This window comes from Dermacentor variabilis, chromosome 11, assembly GCF_050947875.1.
Source record: "Dermacentor variabilis isolate Ectoservices chromosome 11, ASM5094787v1, whole genome shotgun sequence".
In the NCBI taxonomy this organism is placed as follows: Eukaryota; Metazoa; Arthropoda; class Arachnida; order Ixodida; family Ixodidae; genus Dermacentor; species Dermacentor variabilis.
The window spans coordinates 113,968,518-113,990,607 of NC_134578.1; the positions used below are offsets into that span (position 1 = coordinate 113,968,518).

At 45.2% G+C, this 22,090-nt stretch overlaps 1 protein-coding gene across 1 annotated transcript in view; it reads right to left on the reverse strand.

Moving 5' to 3' along the window:
• Positions 1–7,503: 7,503 nt before the first annotated feature.
• LOC142564073 (putative cytochrome P450 301a1, mitochondrial) overlaps positions 7,504–22,090 on the reverse strand; it is an 84,709-nt gene continuing 70,122 nt past the window's right edge. Inside the window, exons 7-9 of the mRNA XM_075674903.1 lie at positions 21,635–21,713; positions 11,766–11,993; positions 7,504–9,470 (exon numbers count right to left, since the gene is read on the reverse strand). Of these exons, the coding sequence (XP_075531018.1) occupies positions 9,363–9,470; positions 11,766–11,993; positions 21,635–21,713 (415 nt within the window). The 3' untranslated portion in view covers positions 7,504–9,362. The remainder of the gene's footprint in view (positions 9,471–11,765; positions 11,994–21,634; positions 21,714–22,090) is intronic.

Below are 22,090 nucleotides of genomic sequence, written 5' to 3' on the forward strand. Positions count from 1 at the left end.
TAACTTTTTCCTGTCATCTAAATTGGGATGCTCATTTTAATCAACTTCGCCGTAAATTTTCCGCAGCCGCCGGGGTGCTGGCTCGCTGTAGAGCTCTCATGCCGGTAAAATCCAAGTTGCAAAGTTATCATGCATTGTTTACCTCCCAATTTAATTATTGTAGTTTAGTAAGGGGGACCACAACACTAACAAACATGAAAAGAATAATTACATTACAAAAGGCACTCCTCCAGCACATTCCCAGTACCAATCCCTTGTCGACGACAAAAACTTTGTCAGAGAAATACCAGGCTACCTGGGTAGACCGCTATTACGAATATCGCGTTTTACATATAGTTATTGAAGAAATGTGACCAAGAAAAGCTTGCGTCACATGTAAAGAACTCAAAAGGAATGAAATTGGAGATATTTTTACAGCAGAAACCTACAAACAAGGATTTCCGTTTAGGCCAATTGTGTCCGAGCGAGGGTGTTGGCAGGTTATGGTCGCTGAGTTCCTGCAAAATATGTTGAATTCCTTAGAAGTACAGGATCCGTACTTATTGAAAAACTCGGAAGCCCTTGTGAATTTTCTGGCATCAGATAAGACAAGCTGCAGCTGGGGATTCAGCATAGATGTTCAAGATCTCTATTATTCCTTACCGCAAGGGCCCCTAATGTGCCGTGTTAAAGATTGCATAACTAATGAGAATGACGAGGTGTCAATCCTCAACACGTGCGGCATGGCCGTTGAATTCTTTCTTGAACTTCTGCATTTTAATTAGCGAATACATATGTAGGATTCTGTGGTGAAACGTATATACAGGCAAAGGGTGTGTGCATTGGGTCAAAGGTAGCTGCCATCCTAAGTAACATTTTTTGGGGGGAAGCACAGACAGACAGTTGGCCAGAGATTTAGAAGGTGTAGTAAATAAGGCATACAGATATGTCGATGACTACTTGATTTTAGGCTGTCATGTAGACAAGGGTGCTTTCAGGAATAGGGTTGTAGAAGCCTTCAATTCTCTGGGCAAGGGCTTAACATTTACTTCTGAAGTACCGGTAGATAACAAGCTACAATTTCTTGATGTCAAGTTAGATTTCCTACCGGAACATGTATGTTGGTCATTTTCACCCCGAGCTGGAAAACCGCTAATGAACTATGCCTCAAATCTTTCCAGGCTTGTGAAGAATGGCATAGTCATTTCGTGTTTCCGGTCAGCTTTGTTGAATTCATGTCACCAAACTGTAAAGATTGCATTTTTTGAGCAAGTTGATAGGTTGAGAAAGGCTGGGTACCCGCTCGCTGTGATGCTGGCGTCGTGCGCTAGACTAATGAAAAAACTTAAACAGGATAAAGGACAAAGCAAAAAGAATCAAAGGCAGAAGGATGTAGCTTCCAAGATTTCAGTGATTCCGCATGTGCACGGCCTTTGACACAGACTTAAGAAGGTGGCTGGTAGTTACGCAGTAAAAGTGGTATTTTCGGCGAAAAAGAAAATAGGTAGTGTGTGGTCTAAGGTTAAAAATAAGTTCTAAAGAAATGATGATGTAAAGAAAGAATGTAGTGTTAAACATCCGCGCAAGAACCAATTTGTTCATTGCGCGATGAACGTTGTTTATCAGATCCCTATGACGTGTGGTCATGTGTACGTAGGGCAGACTGCCAGATGCATTAACACGAGGTTAAGGGAACACTTGTCCAGTCTGAAAGGTCGCCCTAGCACGCATTTGGCAATGCATTGCCAAGAACCTGATTGCTCCCCCTGTCTTAGTAGCACCAACATTTTGTATAGGAATAGGAATCAAACCGCGAGGCAAATTGTGGAAGCACATTAGATTGAAAAACAAAAAGAAGAATGCATCAGCCATCCATCGGTTTCCTTGTTGGATAAAGAAATTTCACTTCTATCATCACATCTTTAACGCATTTTATCGTAAGTGTTTGTTTCATGCACCTTGCTATTTTTATGTTGACCGGGTGCCTTTGGTCCACGTCTTTGTTTTTATCACAAGTGTTATATGTACTACAGACGCGCTCTCTTGACTTGATCGCGCAGATCTGTGTGTATTATATGCGCTATAGGCGTGCTCTGTTGACTAGATCGCGCAGATCTGTGGGTATTTAAGCAGGTGGTTCTTCAAAAATAAAGACAGTTGTTGGAAAGCTCTCGTCCTTGTGTTTCTTCTATTCTTCGTCCCTGTTTGTTTGCGCACAATAAGTTTTAAGAGCCTCGGGATAGTGCGAAGCGTTCGCTAGATTGACAAAAAAATCTTTGAAAGCTTCAGCCAATTGGCTGCCCTTCAAAACCAGACCATTTACGCTTATCTCTAGAGCATTTTGAGCCGCAGGTGAACGATTCAATAATGCATTTATCCTTTTCCATACATCTGCCGTTGAACTACATTCCAAATTGAAAAATGTAAACAAGTAATCCCTTTTCGCGTTACGAAGTAAGGCGGTTGTATTGTTTCAATGTTGCCTAAATTGTTTCCAGTCATCAGGGCTTCTGGTGGACAAGAACTTTCTATAAAGTTTGTCTTTCTTATCAGTTTAAGACAGAAGTTCGAAATCCAAGGTTTCCGCGATTGGCTGGATTTTTTTTATAGTAATTAAAGGAAACGACTCATGGTAGACTTCTTTAAACAGACATAAGAATGTATCATGCGCTTCATCAACTGTATCCGCGTGATATATAGTGATTTATCCTTTTTAGCTTAGAGCGACATGTTTCAAGCGTGGTTCGATTATTGTTTTGTATTTTCCGATTATCTGATAGTTGTGTGGCAATTCTCTGGTGCGGCGACCTAATAAGCAGGAATATAGCTAAGTGATCGCTATAATGGGAGGCGAGAACACCACCTATATTATCATGCGGTGCTAAAGTGGTAATGAATAGATCGAATAATGTGCTTGTGGTCGATGTAACGCGTGTTGCCGTTTTAACTGTGGAGTGAAAACCATTCGAATCTAAAGGATCTGCAACGTGCGCCGCGGGGTGGATGAGTCCAACATGTTAATATTAAAATCTCCACCAAGGACAAGTGTCATTTCATTTCGGTTCACATACATGAACAGACCCTCGAGGTAGGCGAACATATTGAGTAAATCCCCATCAGGCAGGAGGTATATGATAGCAAACATATGATCATTGGACCGGACAACAAGACTCTCTACGTCATTCGTCATTAACAAAAAGTTGACCATTGAATCGCATCTGACACTTTTCATATACATAAGCAAACCACCACCATTTCGGTTATCCCTATTTTTCGAAAGACTGCGGCAATTTTCATGTTTTTGATTGTCACATACTGAAGTAAGCCATGTTTCGGTTCGGAATATGAAGTCAAACTTAAAATTGAAACTGTTTAACAGAATATCTAACTGATCTTCTTTGTTTCGTAGCGACCTTACATTCAAGTGGAAAGATGTGAATCCTTCAATATTTTCTAACATAAATATTTTATTTACGTCATCGGAAGGAACAGCCATTCCTTTGTGAACCGAGCAAAGCAATGCAGTTATGTAGGCTTACTGAATCTTATCAATGATCCGTGCACATGTGACTCGGAAAACTCGGGAGTCTTTATGTTCATCTTTATGCCCGAGAATATGACCATTTTTGACCCACATGAACTTCCAGTTTGACGCTCTCTTTTTCTCAATGGCCATGTTGAGGAGCCGCTTAAATGGTGGGCACAGATGTTCGTTCACAAAAATGGGCTCATTTGAGGAGTGGCCAAGGTCATTTAAGGGTTAGCCTAGTCTTTTTCGCCATTTGAAGAAAGGCGTCACGCTTGCAGCGGCTCTTAAACGGCACAACAGTGTTAGCTGGCGCCTGGTCGTTGAGAGATTTCACCCTGTGCCCGACTTCAATGTTATCCGGTTAAACATTATGCTGAAGCGATGCTCCAATTTGGCATACTGTTTGTACAAGGTCTTCACCCTTGCTCTCCTGCACTCCCTTGATTTCGACGTTGCAGTTCCGGGAGTATTGCTCATTAGCTGTAATCCTGAGCTCTTGCTCCCCTACTTCTTTTTTTCATTTTAGTGCATTCGGTCAGGAGAGTCTCATTGGTCTTCTGTAATTCCCGGTTTTACTTTTCAAGGGTCTCATTCTTTTTCATGACCTCTTCAAACCTCGCGTTGAAATTGTGAAGGCTTTTCACAAAGTCGCGAAGTTCTTTTCATACATCGCGTTCAAGCTTACTCTTCAATTCCTTGATTTCTCTTGGGTACTCCTCTGTTATTTCTTCAGAACGCGAAGTCGTGGTGTTTCACATACAGCGCCAGCCAAACACGGTAGAAATTATTGGCAGCAGCGAGTACGACAGGGAAAGAAACAGATTCTGACAAGCTTTGAACTACGAAAACAAACGAACCTGGAGGGCGAAAAAGCAAACACACGCTCAATTCTGCGCTCTCTCTTGCCGTCTCTCTGCTACCAAGTGACCGCTTCCAAAGACGACTACGGCTTTTGTAGTCTCAGCTGGCTCCCGGCGCAGGCGCAGAAGCGTTGAGGGAAGGCACACGCCCCCCGCCAAGGCAACGACGGTAGCACGCTGCGAAGTTCAACGCAGTCGCAGGCCACAGTTGTCCACGGCTGGATTCCGTTCCGGGCTTATCTGGAGGGCGAAAAAGTAGACGCATGCTCAATTCTGCGCTCTCTCCTGTCGCCTCGCTGCCGCAAAGTCCTTCATGTTTTTCATGCTTAAAAACTATATCACCGGTGCAGCATAGGTTTGAACTACGAGGGCTTGTCAGTCTTGGGTCGGCTCCGCGTCGGCTTCGCGTCCCCGTGCTGCAGCATCCACGCAGCGGGCGCAATGCACGTCCACTTCACGCTTTTGGAAAGCGCAGTTGTGTCAGTGCTTTTCTGGAACAGCATAGTTTTATTGGCAGGGCATCGGTCTGCTGTTTCTGCAGCGCTGCTTCTTGGCGCACTCGACTTTGATCAGCAGCTGGCAGCGCACGCGCATAAGATACGTTGTTCCTGCGTCTGGACCACGACGTGTTCTTGGCGCGTATTCGGGCTCTCCTTGCTTTAGTGCGATTAGCGTTTCGCAGAAGCTACTCCGCTGGCTCTATCAACCCGCGGCAGCATGTTTGCCACATGTGATGGAAGTGGCGTTTCAGTGCGGAAACACGGCACCGACAGGTACTGAGATGGCTGCTACTGTGGCGAAGCGATTGCACGAGCTGGCAAGGTTTCAATAGCTGGATTAAAATTTATTCCAGCATGCAAAGCTCCCTAACTTGAGTTCTTAGAATGCAGCTGCTTCTGTGCACCAGTCTGTGCGATTCGAACACAAACACAAGATGTATGTCGCAACTTGGCGTTCACACTCTGACTCAAAGGAAAAACATTCTGATGAAGCGAGCATTGTTCTACAGGATACGTATCAAAACTAAAAAAAATCTGTATTGTTATGTGTAATTATGGACGACGGCGACATATCGCATGGAGTGGTTACATGATTGACAATGCAATGAAATGTGCCAAGCGTCTCAACGCACTGACTTCAACAAGGAAAATGCCCAATGATTTTAGATTGCGCCTTGGCATGCACCTTTGGTGTAGCGGTTAAAGCAGCGCGCTGGTTTGCCAGGGGTCCTCTATTCTGATCTTGTAGCTATCGGACAATGTTAGGTAGGTTATTTTTAAAAATAAATAAAATATGGCGTTTTACCTACCAAAACCACTTTCTGATTATCAGGCACGCCGTAGTGGAGGACTCCGGAAATTTCGACCACCTGGGGTTTTAGGCGTGCACTTAAATATAAGTACACGGGTGTTTTCGCCCCTATCGAAATGCGGCCGGCGCGGCCGGGATTCGATTCAGCGACCTCGTGCGCAGCAGCCCAACACCTTAGCCACTGAGCAACCACGGCGGGTTGGTTAGTTTTTTAAAAATAATTACATTAATATATTCACTTACATAAGGTGTCCCAGCTAAATTTAGCCAGAGTTTCAAAATAAATGTAAATGCCACGTAGCTGTACGGAACAAAGGTAATGTTGTTTGCCGTAACTTGAGAATACTCAAAGTATTTTTTTCATTCCGCCTAGTCAGATAGACCTAATAGTTATTATCACCACAAATATTATAATTACATGAAAAGTGTCGATGAGAAAATTCTATAGCGACATCAAAAACCCCCGAGGCACCTTTCTGTTCCTCAATACGTGCAACACAAAAGTGTTCTTCCGAGCGTGAAAGCAGCCCGCGAACACACGGAAATTGCCTCGAGCGGCTAGTCACGTGGCGATTTAACTTGCATTTGCGGGCTTCTGTCACGCTCTGAAAAAAAAAAATTTATGTAGCACGTATTGAGCAATAGAAAGCTCTATTCGGAGTTTCTCATGCCGCTCTACAGCTCTTTCAGTGAGACTTTTAATCTTACCATAATATTTCAGAAGTGGATCAATTATTTAAGAATAATTGTCTAATTAGCTGCAATGAAAAATATAGTTTAATACCTCCAAGCGACGGCAAGCAGCCTTACCTTTGTTCTGTTCAGCTACGTGGCATTTCCATATTTTTAAGCTCTGGCAGAAGATAGATGGGACATCCTGTATTATCGTTATGGGAAGGAGGAAGTGAATGTCTATGTACAGATGGGTTTTACTGGCTGAGCCAACACGCCTAGAGAACCGACAGCCAAAATCTTCTTCATCGTCTCAAAGTCCACTATCCATGTCCTCTTCCTTCAACATTACAGACTGGGACAATACCCCCAGCTGAAGAAGCACCTTATTGGTACGGCTTACTGGTACCAGTAACGTGCGGTTTGAGATGCCTGGGCCGTAACATCGTCGTGCTGGGCAGACGCAGAAGGCGCAAAACGAGCGCTGGTCGAAGACTGTGCAACAGACAGAGCGGGAATGTGGCACTAGCGGAACGGTGACAACTTGGCAAAAGACATGCCTCGAGCAAGTACTTGAGTGCACTGTCCGAAATATTCGATTGGGAGACATGTATGATTGCCTGCTACAGACACGATGGTGTGTAGGGAGGGGACATTTCTTGGAAAGCAGAACAGAATTCGCGAGAGTAAGGACAGAGTCTTACTCTCACTACATAGTCTTAAGGTAGCGCGGCCCAGTCGGGTACTTTCACTGCCGCTTGTCGCGTCTCCCAAGGCATTTCTGCAAATAATGTATTGAATGAATGAACGAAGAAAGTGTCCGTCAGGTACAGGCGGGAAGGCTAAAAGAGTGATGCAGGCTGCTGATAGAGGTGGGAGCCGAATAAAATCCGCAGAACAAAGCTGAGGTGGGGCATGAGCAGAAAGTCAACGTGAAGTAGCAGGTGACGTTGTACAACACCGGCTGAACAGTCAGTCAGAGTGAAACGGACGGTCAACAAGTAGACTCCGAGGCATGCATTGTGAAGGCAGCGTGCGAGCACACTAAACAAAACGGACGTATGGCAGCCGGCGACGCTGACACGTGTAGCACACATTTTAATCAAAGCCGACTTTCTACTCTTAAACACCTTGAACAGTCAAGCTGGAGAAGGAGCAAGTACTTTGATCAAGCGCGTTCGAAGCTCTGCACTGATGATGGAAATTTGCGCTTTGGTGACGATGAGTGCCCTGAGGGGCAAACCATCCATGTCCACATCAAGAAGCTTCCGTCTAGTAGGCAGGCTCGGCAGAGTAATTTCAGGCCTGGGCTTTAGAGCAGCCTCACCGCCTCACCCTCGAGCCTCACCTCTAGAAGCTCTAGAGCAGCCTCACCCCTGGAGCTGGGGTGAACGGCACAGGCGATGTGTGGTGATGGTGAGCGGCCAGTCATAGTGGCTTGAGTGGTGTCAGGCGCATCTTCGAACTCGGTTAGGGCGCAGGTGGTCTTGGATTCAGTGAGGAGCGGCGGTAGGCGGGAACACTTGGTCGAAATTGGGCGGGCCAGCAACTTCGGCAGTGGCGAGAGATATTGCCCACACATCCACAATAGCAGCAAATGGGTTTATCATTATGCGTGCCTCATTCAACAGTGTTGCCATAGCTCCGATAGGGAGTGTATTGCCCCAGGGAACAAGGTCAGAGGCAGTTGCCGAAGCAAAGTCAAGGCGGTTGGCGGAACAGGTGGATGGTGCACACACATTAGCTAGTTCTTGGCAAATAACCGATTAACGAGGGACACGAGTGACCGGTAATAGTGAAAGCAGTTAGTCATGGCGTTGCAGCAGAGGCAGCCCAAATTTTTCCCTTCTCGGTGGTCAATACGTACGGCGTCACGCGGAAGACAAAGGTATTCGCTCGTCAATGAAGCAGCGTGTTAGGTTGACGTGTGGACTGCTGAACTATGGGCCGCTTCTTCGTGTCTTAAAAGCGTAAATATTCGGTAATAACGTCATTCTCCGTTGTTATGTTCTTGTAAACAAGGTTAAACGCGGTGTCCACAATGTCTTCTAAAACGCGGCTTCCTTGTCGGCCTCTGCCATATTGTTGTCCACCATGCGACAAAGAGCTAGGACGTCCTGGATGTACACCACGCAAGATTCAGTGGTCTTCTTTGCACGGGTCCCAAGCTCCTTCTTAGCAGCACGTTGGTGGCCGACAGGCCCGACTTGCAGTATCTTCATGTGTCTCGAACAAGACCCGTGCAGCTTTCTTTGGGTAAAATATTGTTAGCTAGCATAAGGTGTTACCGGACCTGTTGTGTGCGCTGACGCGTCCTGAATTCCGCAAGCAGTAATCGACGTTAAGATTGCCAATCCCAGGAAAGGTCCCCGATTCGATTGTCTAGGACAGAGTGACCGTCGTTCGCGTCGATAGGGCCGCCGCTGAAGACTCTCCTTCGGTTCACAAAGCGGCCAGGACACGTCCGCTGCGGAGCTCCGTCTTGCGCAAGTGGCTAACCCGGATGTCCACCAACACATTTCGGGAAGGTTGAAGCGTATGCTTATTTACAGATGGCTTTTGATGGTTGAGCCAACATGTGCAGAGAAGTGATAGCCAGAATTGTCGTCATCTCCAATGTCACCATCCACATCCTCTTCTTCTAACTTTACAGCCTGTGACGATATTTTCCGAACAACAAAGTGAACAGTGGCCCGAGTAGCGCATATCGGCTCATATCTTTAGATGCACATTCTCCGGGATCGGTGCAAGATTAGAGGCTAGAAACATATCCGATACGGAAAAGTGGTGGTAACGCACTAAGTAAGATTTCGTCTCTAAAAAAGCACATTGCTACCAGCAGGTTTAAAAACAAGTTCACTGTCACTTGAAGCCGCTGTCGTCTAATAGAAACACAAAGCAAATCCTAACAAATCGCATGCAAAAGTTACATTTTAGGCATTTGGCAAATTTACATTGTTATAACTATTCATAGTGACTCAAGAACGCCACATTTGCGTATGAACTTTCTACTAGAGTTGAATGAAGCGGAATCTGGCTGGTTTCTGTGGGCGACTTGTAAGCTGTGAAAGGAAGCCAATGTCCCCATGGTGATTCTCCACTTTGAAAGTTTCCAGCACCTGTGGAAAGGAAGGAGCAATGTTTGTATCTAAATCCCTATAATGTTTGGATACTGATCACAAAGGCCATTTGTACTGACTCTGAAGTGGAATCTTTAAGAATCTTTATTCATGGTACTCTAAAATGAAACACAAGAACTGATACATAGCCTGTAGTGGCTCTGTCGGGCCTTTTGCCTTGGTTGGCTTAAAGGTTTATTTGAAATAAGGATGGTCAAATAGATTAAAGATAGCAATAGATAGCAATTATGACGTAATACAACGACGTCGTCTCTTGTAGACGCGTAGAACATACTAAACGCCGGTAACAGGGGCGGAATTTTCGCTCTCAATAATTCATAGGCGTACTGGCCTTCCCTATAAATATCGAAGGCCACATGAGGAGAATGCCTACTGTTGTTTTTCATAAGTATTACGCACAATATTCAGACGAAAGTTACCGATTTATTTGAATAAATTGCAACGAATATGATCCATAGAAAGGGTGTGGCTGGGAGAAAGAATGTATAGTAGAGATTTTGAGCTATTCGTTCTTTCAAGGGATTATAGCTGCCGTTCAATGCATTCGGCCTTGGGCCTTTTCACTTCCGATATTCGCGAGGTGATTATTCTGAATCTGAATAAGGCAGAACGACATGGTGTTGTAGCGCAAAAACTTGAAGAAGAAGTATTCTAAAGGCCAGAAAGAAGCAAGAAGAGGACGGCGCTAGATTGACAAAGGTTTATTAGGTACAAAGATTGCTACATATATACCGCGTACACTGTCAAGATGAGGGGGCAGCAAAGAGCAAGCGACAGGTCACAATGTTTGCGTGAAATCCAACACTTTCACTTCCGCATCTTATAAAGAAACAGATGTTTGACTAACACGAGATTCACCAGTGATATGATTGTGATATGGCCCTAATAGTTCTCACGCGGTTTTATCTCTACTGCTACCTAGGATTCTCGCCTCAGAGAAACGTGGCTTACACCAACACGATCTGCAATGCGCAGGGACATCGGCGTTTATATCATATTTTAAGTTATCTGCGTATTCCCTCATTCGGCTGTTCGCACAACGGTCAGTCTGCCCAACGTAGGTTTTCCCGCAGCTTACCGGTATCTGGTAAACAACATCTGTGGAACACTGTTCCACACAGCATTTTGCGTGTTGACTTTGCATGTTTGCACTGCACATCTGGAGATTCGGGGACATAGGCGAGCCAGTTTTGTCGGGGCGGAAAACAGAACAGGTACTCCATACCGGTTCGCCACCTTCTGAGGTTGCGGCTGACCTTGTAGTAATAACGTAGCACCTGAGGCTTTCTTCGGGAATCCTGCTCACCTCCCTCACACGCCTTGTGATCATTGCTACGTTTGAGATTCAGGGGCACAGTTTCTGCCACCGAGGAGATGACCGAACGAGGATGTCTAGCCCTTAAAAGCCGCTGGACCTAGTGCTCGAACTGGACTGGAGCTAGTGAACACACGTCCTTGTAAACATGGACCGAAGGCAGTCTCGCTATACCTCTCTTAATAATTTTAGAGTGGGCAGAGAACTAGAGCACACGCGAGCAATAAAAAAGATATGAACGCCCATCTGTCTGCGCAATCTAAATCAGGCCGCTGTATGCTACGTTTTTTCTGAAATGAGAACCCTAGGTAGCAGTAGAGATAAAACCGCGCCGGAACTGCTGAAGGCATATCACATTCACATCATTAGTCAAGCATGTGTTAGACAAACATCTCTTTCTTTATATGATGTGGAAATGAAATTGTTGGGTTTGACGCAAACCGCCATGACCCATCGCTTGCTATTTGTCGCCACCTGATGTTGAGAGTGTGCGCGCCATCTATTGACACGTGCACTTGTTTATCTTTATCGACGATCACGTTTCGCCGCCTAACAAATATTATCGCACAGCGCAGGACGCACCTGCATGTATCGGAAGTTTCTGGAATGTTATCGATGGTTCCATACGCTGTCTGTGACCAAACCTTGTGTAATCTGATTGCATGTATGCGCGACGCGAATAATATAGAACTTTATGAAAGACACGCGAGACCAAGCCACCATCGTGGGCTCACAGATGCACGCTTTCACTTGCACATACAGCATACTGCGCACAGCCACAATGTTTTCGTTCTTGGACTTTTCAACCGTTGCGGTCGCCGATGGTGGAAATGCGCCAGGAATTTTCATACAGCTGCTATCGGAATAAAATATTGTATGAGAATATTTCGCGACGAAAATAAGTTTAGACTTTTCTACATTCTCGATAAGGCAGTGAATCGGGCTATCGACTTACTCACCTTTGCAATAAGTATACACATCTCCATCTCAGCTATCCTTCTTCCAATGCACATCCGTACACCAGAGCTGAATGGTAGCGAAGCAAAAGGGTGATGCGTCCAATTTTCCAGAAGTTCACTAGGCCGGTCACCGCTGCCACGAAGCCAGCGCTCTGGGATGAATTCCGAAGCTCTTGTGAAGTTTTCCTCCAGTCTTCCACTTACAAATATTTCGGTTCTCAAAACGGTCTGTAATGCAGCGAGACCATAGTGATATAGGAACAGTCTGAGACATTGGATGTGCGCGTACTCTTGGCCGATGCCCGGCGAAATGTGTGATTTTGTTTGTACTCAAATTGGACAACCAGAAGAGGCAAGAAGTGAAGATGTCAACAAAAAGGTTGAAGATATTGATTCCAGATCACTCATGAGTCGGTTACCGAAGTAATTGTGTTGATAAATAAATTAACAAAGTGAGACCTGAGCGAGAATTCACTAGAAGCATCGAGCTACGGAGAAGGGACGAACAAAATTGCAGGAAATTCGTTTCATTAGAGTTACAACTGCGCAAGTGTACCATTTCTGCTAGACTAGAGTTTGGGCGCTACAACGTAACATCATTCCAATCGCCTGACGTCAAATTTACGTAACCACCGACGCAAGCATCGTGCCATGCTAGCAGCCTTGTTGGAACAGGTGAATGAAACGCTCTCCTCATTTATAGGAGGTAGTGTTTGTTTAATTCCGAAGCCAACAGCATTGCCTCACAGGAAAGGTTTAACTGATCTAATTGAATGACCGGAAGTGAGCAACAAGTCGAAGTTCTGAAGGTTTTGGTGAGAGCAGGATAGCACAGCGAAAGTAGATAACCCGATAAAGCGGGTTCTTCCCGCATCTGCAATTGGCGCCCTTCTTGCTTAGGTTTCAGTGCTTGGTAGAAAATCGCGGTGGCGTGCAATGGACTGGTTAGCATGCAGTTGAAGCGCATCCTCAGCGCACTCAGTGTTGAAGAGTTGGCAGAGTGGTGTCGTTTACGTGCCCAAAGGGCTCAACAACGTTATACTGCTGTGAAAATTTTGACTAAACTCGAAAAAATCCCTTCGGCTCGGAAACTTTGAGTAGCCAGTGCCAGAGCAACCCGCGGGCAGTGCTTTTCTATTCATTTCGGAGCGAAGCTGTCAACGGCTACGTTGTGTACGTGGGTCCCTTAATGGCGAGCTGCACCTCCGCCGTGGGTCGACCCTGCATAGCACTATCTTCGGTAAATGGCACACGTGTGGGGGGTGCTTAAAGCCTGCTTCACCTCCACCCCAGGTCGGCCCTGCATTGCGCTATCTTCGTCATCAGTCCACCTATGGGCAGTGCTGAACGCCTGCTTCACCTCCACCGCGGATCGGCCCGGCATTGCACTAGCTTCAGGATCGTCCCACATATAGGGATGCTTAACCCCTGCTTCACCTCCACCGTCGGTCGGGCCGGATTTGCAGTATCTGCGGGATCGGCACACGTATCGGGAGTTTTTGGCTTGCGACACGAAAATTTCCTTGGACGGTGGAGGTATACAGCTTCGCCGTAAAAAAAAACAGCTTTCTTCGACATATTATTGCAGCTTAAATGCGTGCACGCCACTTTCACAAAGTCAGTTTTCGCGGTTTTGCGGCGTCTTATAACAAACAGGTGAAGTAGGTGCCGCCCCACCAATTTTGACCCATTGCGGAGGGCTTCCGGTGAAAAAGGGTAGGAGGCCAAATATGTTTCTTTCGTCCGGTCCAACCAATCATAATCCACGTGTAACCGTTACACCAGAGGAGGCGTTCCTGACGTCACATGAGAGATAAAAAAACGAGATGGCCCGAAAAAATTTGACGAATCCTGAAGAGGTGATTTCTTAAATAGAATAGAAGAGCTTGGAATCGTTTTCGTTATAGCGCCCTTGGCATAAGCAAAAACGTATTTTTGAAAGAGAGGCTTGCGTTGTGCTAGCGCTGCACTCAGACAAACGCCGCTGGTGTCAGCGTGAATTTCATTACGGACACTGGGAACAAAGAGAGGTAAAATGGGGGACAAGGTGGTGAATCCACCGGTCTGTGGCGGAAAACTTGAAAGGTCACTGTCGCTGAGGAGCATTGGAGCCACTGTTCATGGTAGGCACGACAGCTATTTTCGGACAAGTGATGTGGTGGGACAAGCAAATGGGGTGCGCAGTTGAGCAAGATGGCAGAGCTGATCGCCCTGGGCCAGAGTAAAGTTATCGTCAGGTTAAATGCTGCGCCAAGCGGCGATGGAAGCCGGTGGTGGCTCTTCACAGCGGTAAAATTACTTGCACTGGCTCAGAACAACAAAATCACTCGATGCGGAAGAAAGACAATTGGAATGATTAAGAGCCACAAGCGGATGCTGAAGCACCGCGAATGACATATGACATTTTGACCAAGACTGTGCATTGTAAGGTGATTAGCAATAAAGAAATTTGGTTAGACACTGTGTTGCTGATGTCATGTTCGCTTAAATCTTCTGTAGGTCATTCTGAGAATTTTATTGCTACAGCAACATACGACCTACATTGTCTCCGGTATCAGCCGACATTACTATTGCACTCGTTAGTCAATATCACCCAAGAACATGACGTCATGAGGACGACTGCATGACGATGAAGTCACCTGGTGCACATGATGTCGTATGATGCCTGACAGCGACTCTTTAACCACGACGCAATGATGATGATGGCATGCAATGAAGGCATGTTGAAGATAGAAATGAAGACAGCATATTTACAATAAACTGACGAAGAAGGAATGGTCGTGTTCACGGCCAGCACATGTTAGAGCGTTGAAGGTGGCAAGAAGATGATGGCGTGTCAACAAAGGTATTGCAGCGGCACTATGACGACGACGGCATGGTGAGAGTCGGAAGAGAGTGAGAATGTCGACGATTGAACTACCAATAAGCACAACCACGTCGGCCTAATTACGAATGCGTAACGACGACTGTATGACGACAAAACCTTGAAAGCAATATCATGAAAATCGTATAACTAGAATGATATCACGGCGAGTGTATGACGATGATGGCGTAATGACAACGAGGTATTGCGAAGGCTGAGCCACGATGATGGATTGAGGATGACGGCGTGACGAGAGTGAAATGACGAAGATATAGTCACGAAAATCGACCGACCACGACGGCTTCACGATTATGGCATGACAACGAATGTGTGACGACGATGCCGTGGCGACGGTGGCGTGACCATTTTCTAATGTCAAAGCTGGAATGGCGACGATGGAGCGACCACGACGGAATCGCGACCACAAGCGGATACCTAGGGGTTTATCCTATTAGGTAAGTTCCACCTCTGGGTTGGCATATATGTAGGGTGTGATGATGTCGTGAGTTAATTTTAGCGTTTCGTCTTTCTTCCTTCTACCTGTTGTTTCATTCGCCCTGTAAATAATAATCTCATGGCGACGGCATTGCGACATTCAGATGGCTAAGCCTGAAGACGATGAAATGGCCACAACAGTATCACTGTGAGGAGGACATACAATGTGACAAATGCCTGTAGAGTACTTAGCCACTGGGTGCACGTAATCGGATAGATAGATAGATAGATAGATAGATAGATAGATAGATAGATAGATAGATAGATACATGGATAGATAGATAGATAGATAGATGGATAGATAGATAGATAGATAGATAGATAGATAGATAGATAGATAGATAGATAGATAGATAGATAGATAGATAGATAGATAGATAGATAGATATAGAGAGAGATAGATAGATAGATAGATAGATAGATAGATAGATAGATAGATAGATAGATAGATAGATAGATAGGATCACAGCACCTCAAGTAGCTAAATAATACTAAGAACATTAAAAACAACAAGACGTCACAGAGAAAACTGCAATTTCAAAAGACAACCAAAGCTGACGACAAAGATGTCGCGGTCATCTACGACCTCGACTATAGAAATGTGTCGCCAATAAAATGACCAACCCAAACGAGCACGGAACGAAATATCAATGCGGGTTACCGTCGATTATGACATTACCTCATGAGAAAAAATCTCATTGCTAAATGGAAACGCCCGAAATGCCTGAGAAAACAGCGATGCGACTACATGGATCACGTCCATAATGGCAACCAGGGCATTGTGCTCTCCTAAAGGCCCCGGAAGTTGTGCTGTAGCGTTACACAAAGACATAGTTCGTTAAATAGTGTTTATAGACGCAAAAGCGACTTAGGCCATACAGCGCCCGGCATGGTGTTCGAAAAACTACTGTAACGCCAGAAAAATTTCCATCGTTATATAATGTATGTTAAAATCTGTTTCGTCTAAAAATCTTTGCAAATCAGTCAGTAGCACCAGTTGATCGTCTCCTAAATTTAAAGCAGCGCGTGGGCGTACGTGCAGATTATGTAAATCGCACGTTGGTGGGTTTTCTTTTCGAAATAGACAACTGAGTGTGAGGTGTAAGACCAAGGCGTGTTCGGCATAGGACTACCTCAATAAACCGTTCCTGGAGTTAAGCGGGCTAATAAAGCTTGCCTTATTAACGTAGTGCAAGTGTTAGTTGCATAGTGTGAAGTTGTTCTAGTATGAGTGTTGTGATCGTAGTAGGAAAATGTAAACAAAGGTCTTCGCTTCTCTAAGTGAGGCTCACTACAGTCAACGTAGAAACTTTGCCCACTTGATGTTCTGTAAGCACCACTTGCCAGTCACTGTCCGAGATTAGGTACTAGATCAAGTCGTGCATTCATAAAATACGCAATCGTAGTCTAGAGGGCTACGCACAACATACTGGTGAATAACTAAGAGGCAAGTTCGGTCAGGCGCACCAGTACTTATGAGGCAACTCTCTGTTTGCCTCAATTTTTCATGTGTTCATGTGAGCCCGGATGGTTACCTTTTTATCAAAGATCGCTCCAAGGAACTGGTAATATTTTAGCGGCAACGTCAGACTACTAAATTTTAGGACAGGTCCAAGTGTAGTACTCGTTTTTGAGATAATAACACTATAATGGTTTCTTTGGTGAAGAAATGGGAGCGATTTCTGTCAGCCCATCATATTAGTTTATTGATTGTGATGTGGAGCTCCCTCTCGCATGTTGGAAAAGTTGAGGCGCCATACGCTATTGTAAGATTGTCCATGTATATGAAGTACAATACACAGCAAAGAATGACTTTGTTAACGTAGCTCATTTTACTATAGTGTAACTCATTTTTACTATGCAAGCTTGTGGTACGACGTTTTCCTAGATAAATATGCACTAGAGCACAGTGCCTAGATGTGCTTGGAATTTTGTGCTGGACACGAAATCCGCGAGACCGTTTAGCATTCTTCCGCGGATTCCTAAAACAGCGAGATCTCGTAATATTGAAAATCTGGAAGTTGTGTCATACGGTTTTTCGAGAGAAAAGACTGTGGGACAGTGTTGTTTCTGCAAGAGTGCTTCACGTATTTCATGTTTCACTTGGACAAGGTGGTCAGTCTTTAAATAACTTTTTCGTAATCCCCCTCCCTGATGAACATCAGTTCTGTGTGTGAAGAATAAGTGTCCATTTCGCATTTACGACACTTTCTCACAATTTCGTTGAAAAACTTCTCAACGCAATGGGTCTGTAGGGGCTTGCAGTTGTCGATCTACCTATTTTTCAAGATGGTACAACAATTGCATATTTGCATTCTTCTGGCATACTTCCATATTCAAATGTATTGTAAAAAATTTTAGGTAGAGCATCTACTGATGCTTGGGACAAGTGTGCCAGCATTGAATTATGGATGCGCTGAGGACATACTGCGTTTTGTGCGAGCACAGAGTACCTTGTTTAGTTCTTGTAAAGTGAATATAGCGGTTTGCTCTGCCTTTCAGGCGCAAGCAGTACTTAGTTTCTTCATCTCTACTGGCCATTTGTATTTTAAGAACGTGTTTCAATATTCCGCCGAGCTAGCGACGTTATAAAAGCGCTCCCCAAGATTATTTGCTTGCTCTTGTAATGCTGTTAGCGTGCCTGAAGTTGTAATTAAATATATCGTGTGCGATTATTCCCACCTAAATCTCCTCACCTCTTCCCACATTCTTTTGGTTGTGACTGGTGCTATTATTTCTAGGTACGTACACTTACCATGGGTTTTTTGGATTGTTTTCTTTTGTATAGCGCTTTCGCGTTGGCTAGCTTGAAGCTCAGGAAGTTGCTATGCGTCGGGTAATTATGCACGATATCTCAGGCTTTAATTTGTTGTTTTCTTTCTTCCGTGCACTCAGGTATCCAGAAAGGATCAAACTTCTTTTGAAGAAGGACAAGAAATTCAGGAGTAGCTTTTTCAGCGGAGGGACGATACCTTAGTATACCTCATTGATTCCAACAACGCTTACCTCCAGCTCCACCGCCCTCGTAATTTCTGTGAAAGCATTCCAGTCTGCCATTTGCAGTTTCCATCGGCATGGTTTATCACACACAGTGGGTATGATTTAGAGTTTAGTGGCACCAGGTAAATGATTGATTCCATATGAGGTGTCCAGTACCTTGCACTTAAATTGCGTAAAAGAGACGACGAGCCGAAAGCTAAATCAAGGAAGCTAAAATTACGGGACCTCGGTGAAAACTGTATGCTTCTATTGGCCCTTTGATACTTAACGCATGCCATTCTCAAAAATTAAGGACAGTAAGAAGCCCAATGCGCTACATTGTGGTACACGAGATTGTGGGGAATGTGTGCAATGAATTTGTGGAAGTTGTCTCAATATTAATTTGAAGGTATACCATGCCGCACTGATCGAAGATCCGTCAGTCGTCGTCACCGAATGTCACGAAAAGTTTAAAAACACGTCCAAATGCTCGGATTGACGTCAAATGTCTCAGGGAGGTTCCTGTGACCAAAATAACCATGGCTTGGAAAATGAATTTTCTCAAATTACGGTGTTGGTGGTATTACAAAACGGGACGCGAGACAAGCGCGGTTCTCCAACGCCACGGCGGCTGGACTGTTCCAGCTGACTGAAGGTGGGCCTAGTGCTTGCGCCATTCTTCAGATGACGGCGCATCCACTAGGAAGGAGGCACGACCTCGTCATGAGCGTTTACCATGAGTGCGTTCATTCGGAGCCTCGGCAAAGCCAAATCAAATCGCGCCAAGGTACTCAACGCGCTCGCTTGCCCACGAGGAGCTCTTAAATCGAAGGACCTCCCACCGTTGTTTAAGCGGACATTAATGCTTTCACTTTCACAGCTCCTGCGAAGTGCTTACGTGACCTGTGATGTTTTACCTGTTAAGAAACGTGCTCGATTTTATGGAAAAGATGATGAAGTAGTTAAATGATTGGAAAATGCAGAGTGGTCGGCCTGAAAATGGAGCATCTCGCCTGCTACTCTACGTAAGGTAACGGGAAGAAAAATGGTCATAATAGGGGATGATAATGGGAGGAACGAGGTAAAGGACATATTGCAAAACTTTGTAAAATCTAGTATAATATCTGTTTGACTGCGGCCATCATTAGCATTTGCAAGAACGTAAATCATTCCTTCCAGTTGGGCCACAGTTGAATTCGTGATCGGAATCCGGGTTCGTGATGGTAAGAGACAAATTTTTGTCTAGGTATGCTAATAATTATTCTGAGGTAACGTGTTTAGATATTTTAGCATAGGCTTTTAATTAGATAAATGGATGTATAGTTTAGAATGTCTGTTTTTCTTGTCCATTTTGAAGATGCTTATTTTTGTGCTCTTCCAGAGAGTTGGAGAACAGCCCTGATCACTGGACAACTGATAAATAATTGGTAAATAGGCCTTCATTCAATGATTCTCGCAAATTGGGCCAATGATTTTAACAAGTCCAGAGCGTTTTCTGGTGTCTGTGTTCAAGACTAACTACACTTTGCTCATCAAACAATATAATTGATGCGCTGTCTACGAGAAGCATCTACATAGTCCGGAAGAAATCATTATTCTGAGTGAAATAGAGTTAAACGATAACGATATCTCTTGCGTGCTGTTACCTACATTGTACTGACTTAAGTCAGGAGATTGCCAGACACCAGAACTTGCTGGATGCACTCCTCAGAAATGAGACCACTGTCGCGTAGCAAAATTTTGTCCTTTGATTTCTTAATGATCTGTCTTATGTCTTGACTGCTTTGTGGTTTGCGTAGTTTATTCTCAGTAGCAATTCTATATGGAAATGCATTGCGCTTCCGTCTCAGTTTTCTTTTTAGAGCGCAGCTCTTTGGCGTCCGTTCCTGGATTTCGCGTCGTCGTCGGCGTTGTCGTCGGCCTCGTAACCAGCTCCGCCCCCCTTTCATCCCCCCAGCGCTAGCAGCGACCGACTGATACCGCTGGATGCCGCTGACGCCGCTAGAGAGTCAAGATAACGTGACTGCATAGAACACCGTCGCCGCCATGCAGAAAGAGGAGGAAAGGGTGCCCCCCCCTGTTCTTGTGTGGCGGATAGGGTGCTCTTCAGTTGCCGACGCGCCGGTTATTTCACGTAGGCCCCGGCACGTCGACGAATACGTGACCACCTTCCCACGGCTAGACCTGGTTCTTAGCGCTGCGGAAGCGAGGGTATCATATTGTTTGTGTCGGCATCGGCGGCGTTGTCCCTGAAACCAACTCCGCAGCTGGGGTTGACTCACTATCGGCGTCAGCGGCATAAGTCAGTCGCTGCTATCTCTTCCCTCCTCCCTTTATCGTGTTGTCCGCTTGCTGCGCGCGCTTCTGCCCCCATCGTTTGCCCCTGGGTGTACACGCCGCCCCCCTCCCCCCTCTTCCTGCGAGTCTCCGGTTGTCAAAGCGCCGGCTCGAACTTAATTCCTTTCTTCGCTCCTCCTCCAATGCAACCCCTGTGCGGTGGCAATCAGAGAGCCAGATCGGTGGCGGCGGATCTGTATATGTGCACCGCCCGAGCCGAAATTGCCGCTGCCGTTCGCCCTGTGCGGTGGCAATCAGAGAGCCAGATCGGTGGCGGCGGATCTGTATATGTGCACCGCCCAAGCCGAAATTGCCGCTGCCGTTCGCCACTGCGAAATTATCTGCCAGTTCTTTCTGAGCCATGAGCGAGACGACCGATGGAAGTCCTCCGTCTGCTGCTGCTGCTGCTAAACGAGCTGCCAGAGCAGAGGCCCAGCGCCGTCGCCGTCAGAATCCAGAGGTGCGTGCCGCCGAAGCAGAAGCTTACCTAGTGGAGTCTTTGTTAAAGGAATACGTGTGAAAAATAAAAAAAAAAATTCTGTGATAGCGCATACATGTGTTGCTCGATTTCTTTGCCTCAATCTATCGAAAAGGTGAAACAGCTTATTTGCTGCGCTCAAATTTCGCATTAGGAAATAACGTAATCGTCGGTAATTTTTTCATGTATGATCTCTGTGGTAACCAACGGTCTCCTTTTTATATCAGAATTAGGATTTTGAGGTGCGAGAACTTCCCTATAATAATTTGTTCAACGACAAACTGCCGCAGTATAGCTGAGCTGGCACCCAATTTCCAAAGAGCAATATAGTGAACATGCAAACTGTTTATGTAGTTCGGTGGGCTCATATCATAAGCTGCTGACAAGTGGAGTATCATTGCTTCTGTATGGCCATTGAAAGCCTGATGAAGATAATTGAAAATGTAAACGGCCATTCTCTTAACTATGAAGTCGTCCTCAATCTCACAATGTGTTACTAGATGTCAGAAATGGTTGGAAATAAACACAAAATCGAGAATCTTAGATGTTGAAGCACAGAGTTTTGCGTAATCTTTTACAATCTAGGTTGGGGGACAGCAGAAAGCTACAGTTGCTAATTCTTTTCAAATGTGTTTTCTTGAGCTTGAACAGACTGTGTATGCAATGTGTTAGTCGATATGCTTTTGTTCTGTGAGGCTGAGTAAACTGTGCTCTCACGTTTTTCGGTATCATGTAGCCGGACATCACAACGTCGTGGTCTAGCTTGCGGTGTATACCAGTGACGACAGGGTAGAGCCTGAAAAAAAAAGACGATGTGGAACTTTTAAAGTCGGTTCGCATAGACGTTTCGTCGTACGTTTTGACAGTTGTGCTACACTTATATAGAATAGTTCCAGCAAAACAATATTTTGTTCACAGGATTTAGGCCGAATTGCATTCGCTGCCGCGAAAAATAAGAAGTTAGCAATCTTACACAATTCTCAAGCCCATACCATTTTTCGCTCACACAGTGTCATATCTTATGGGCTTAACAGAAAAAAAAGCACTCTATTGCAGAAGATCAAAAATAAGATGCGGAAATACTGTTGAACTGATTTCGCACGCAAGCAGAATGAAGGATAATACAGAAGGAATGATATGGCGCGCATTCATGCCACAAAATCAGTTGTGGAC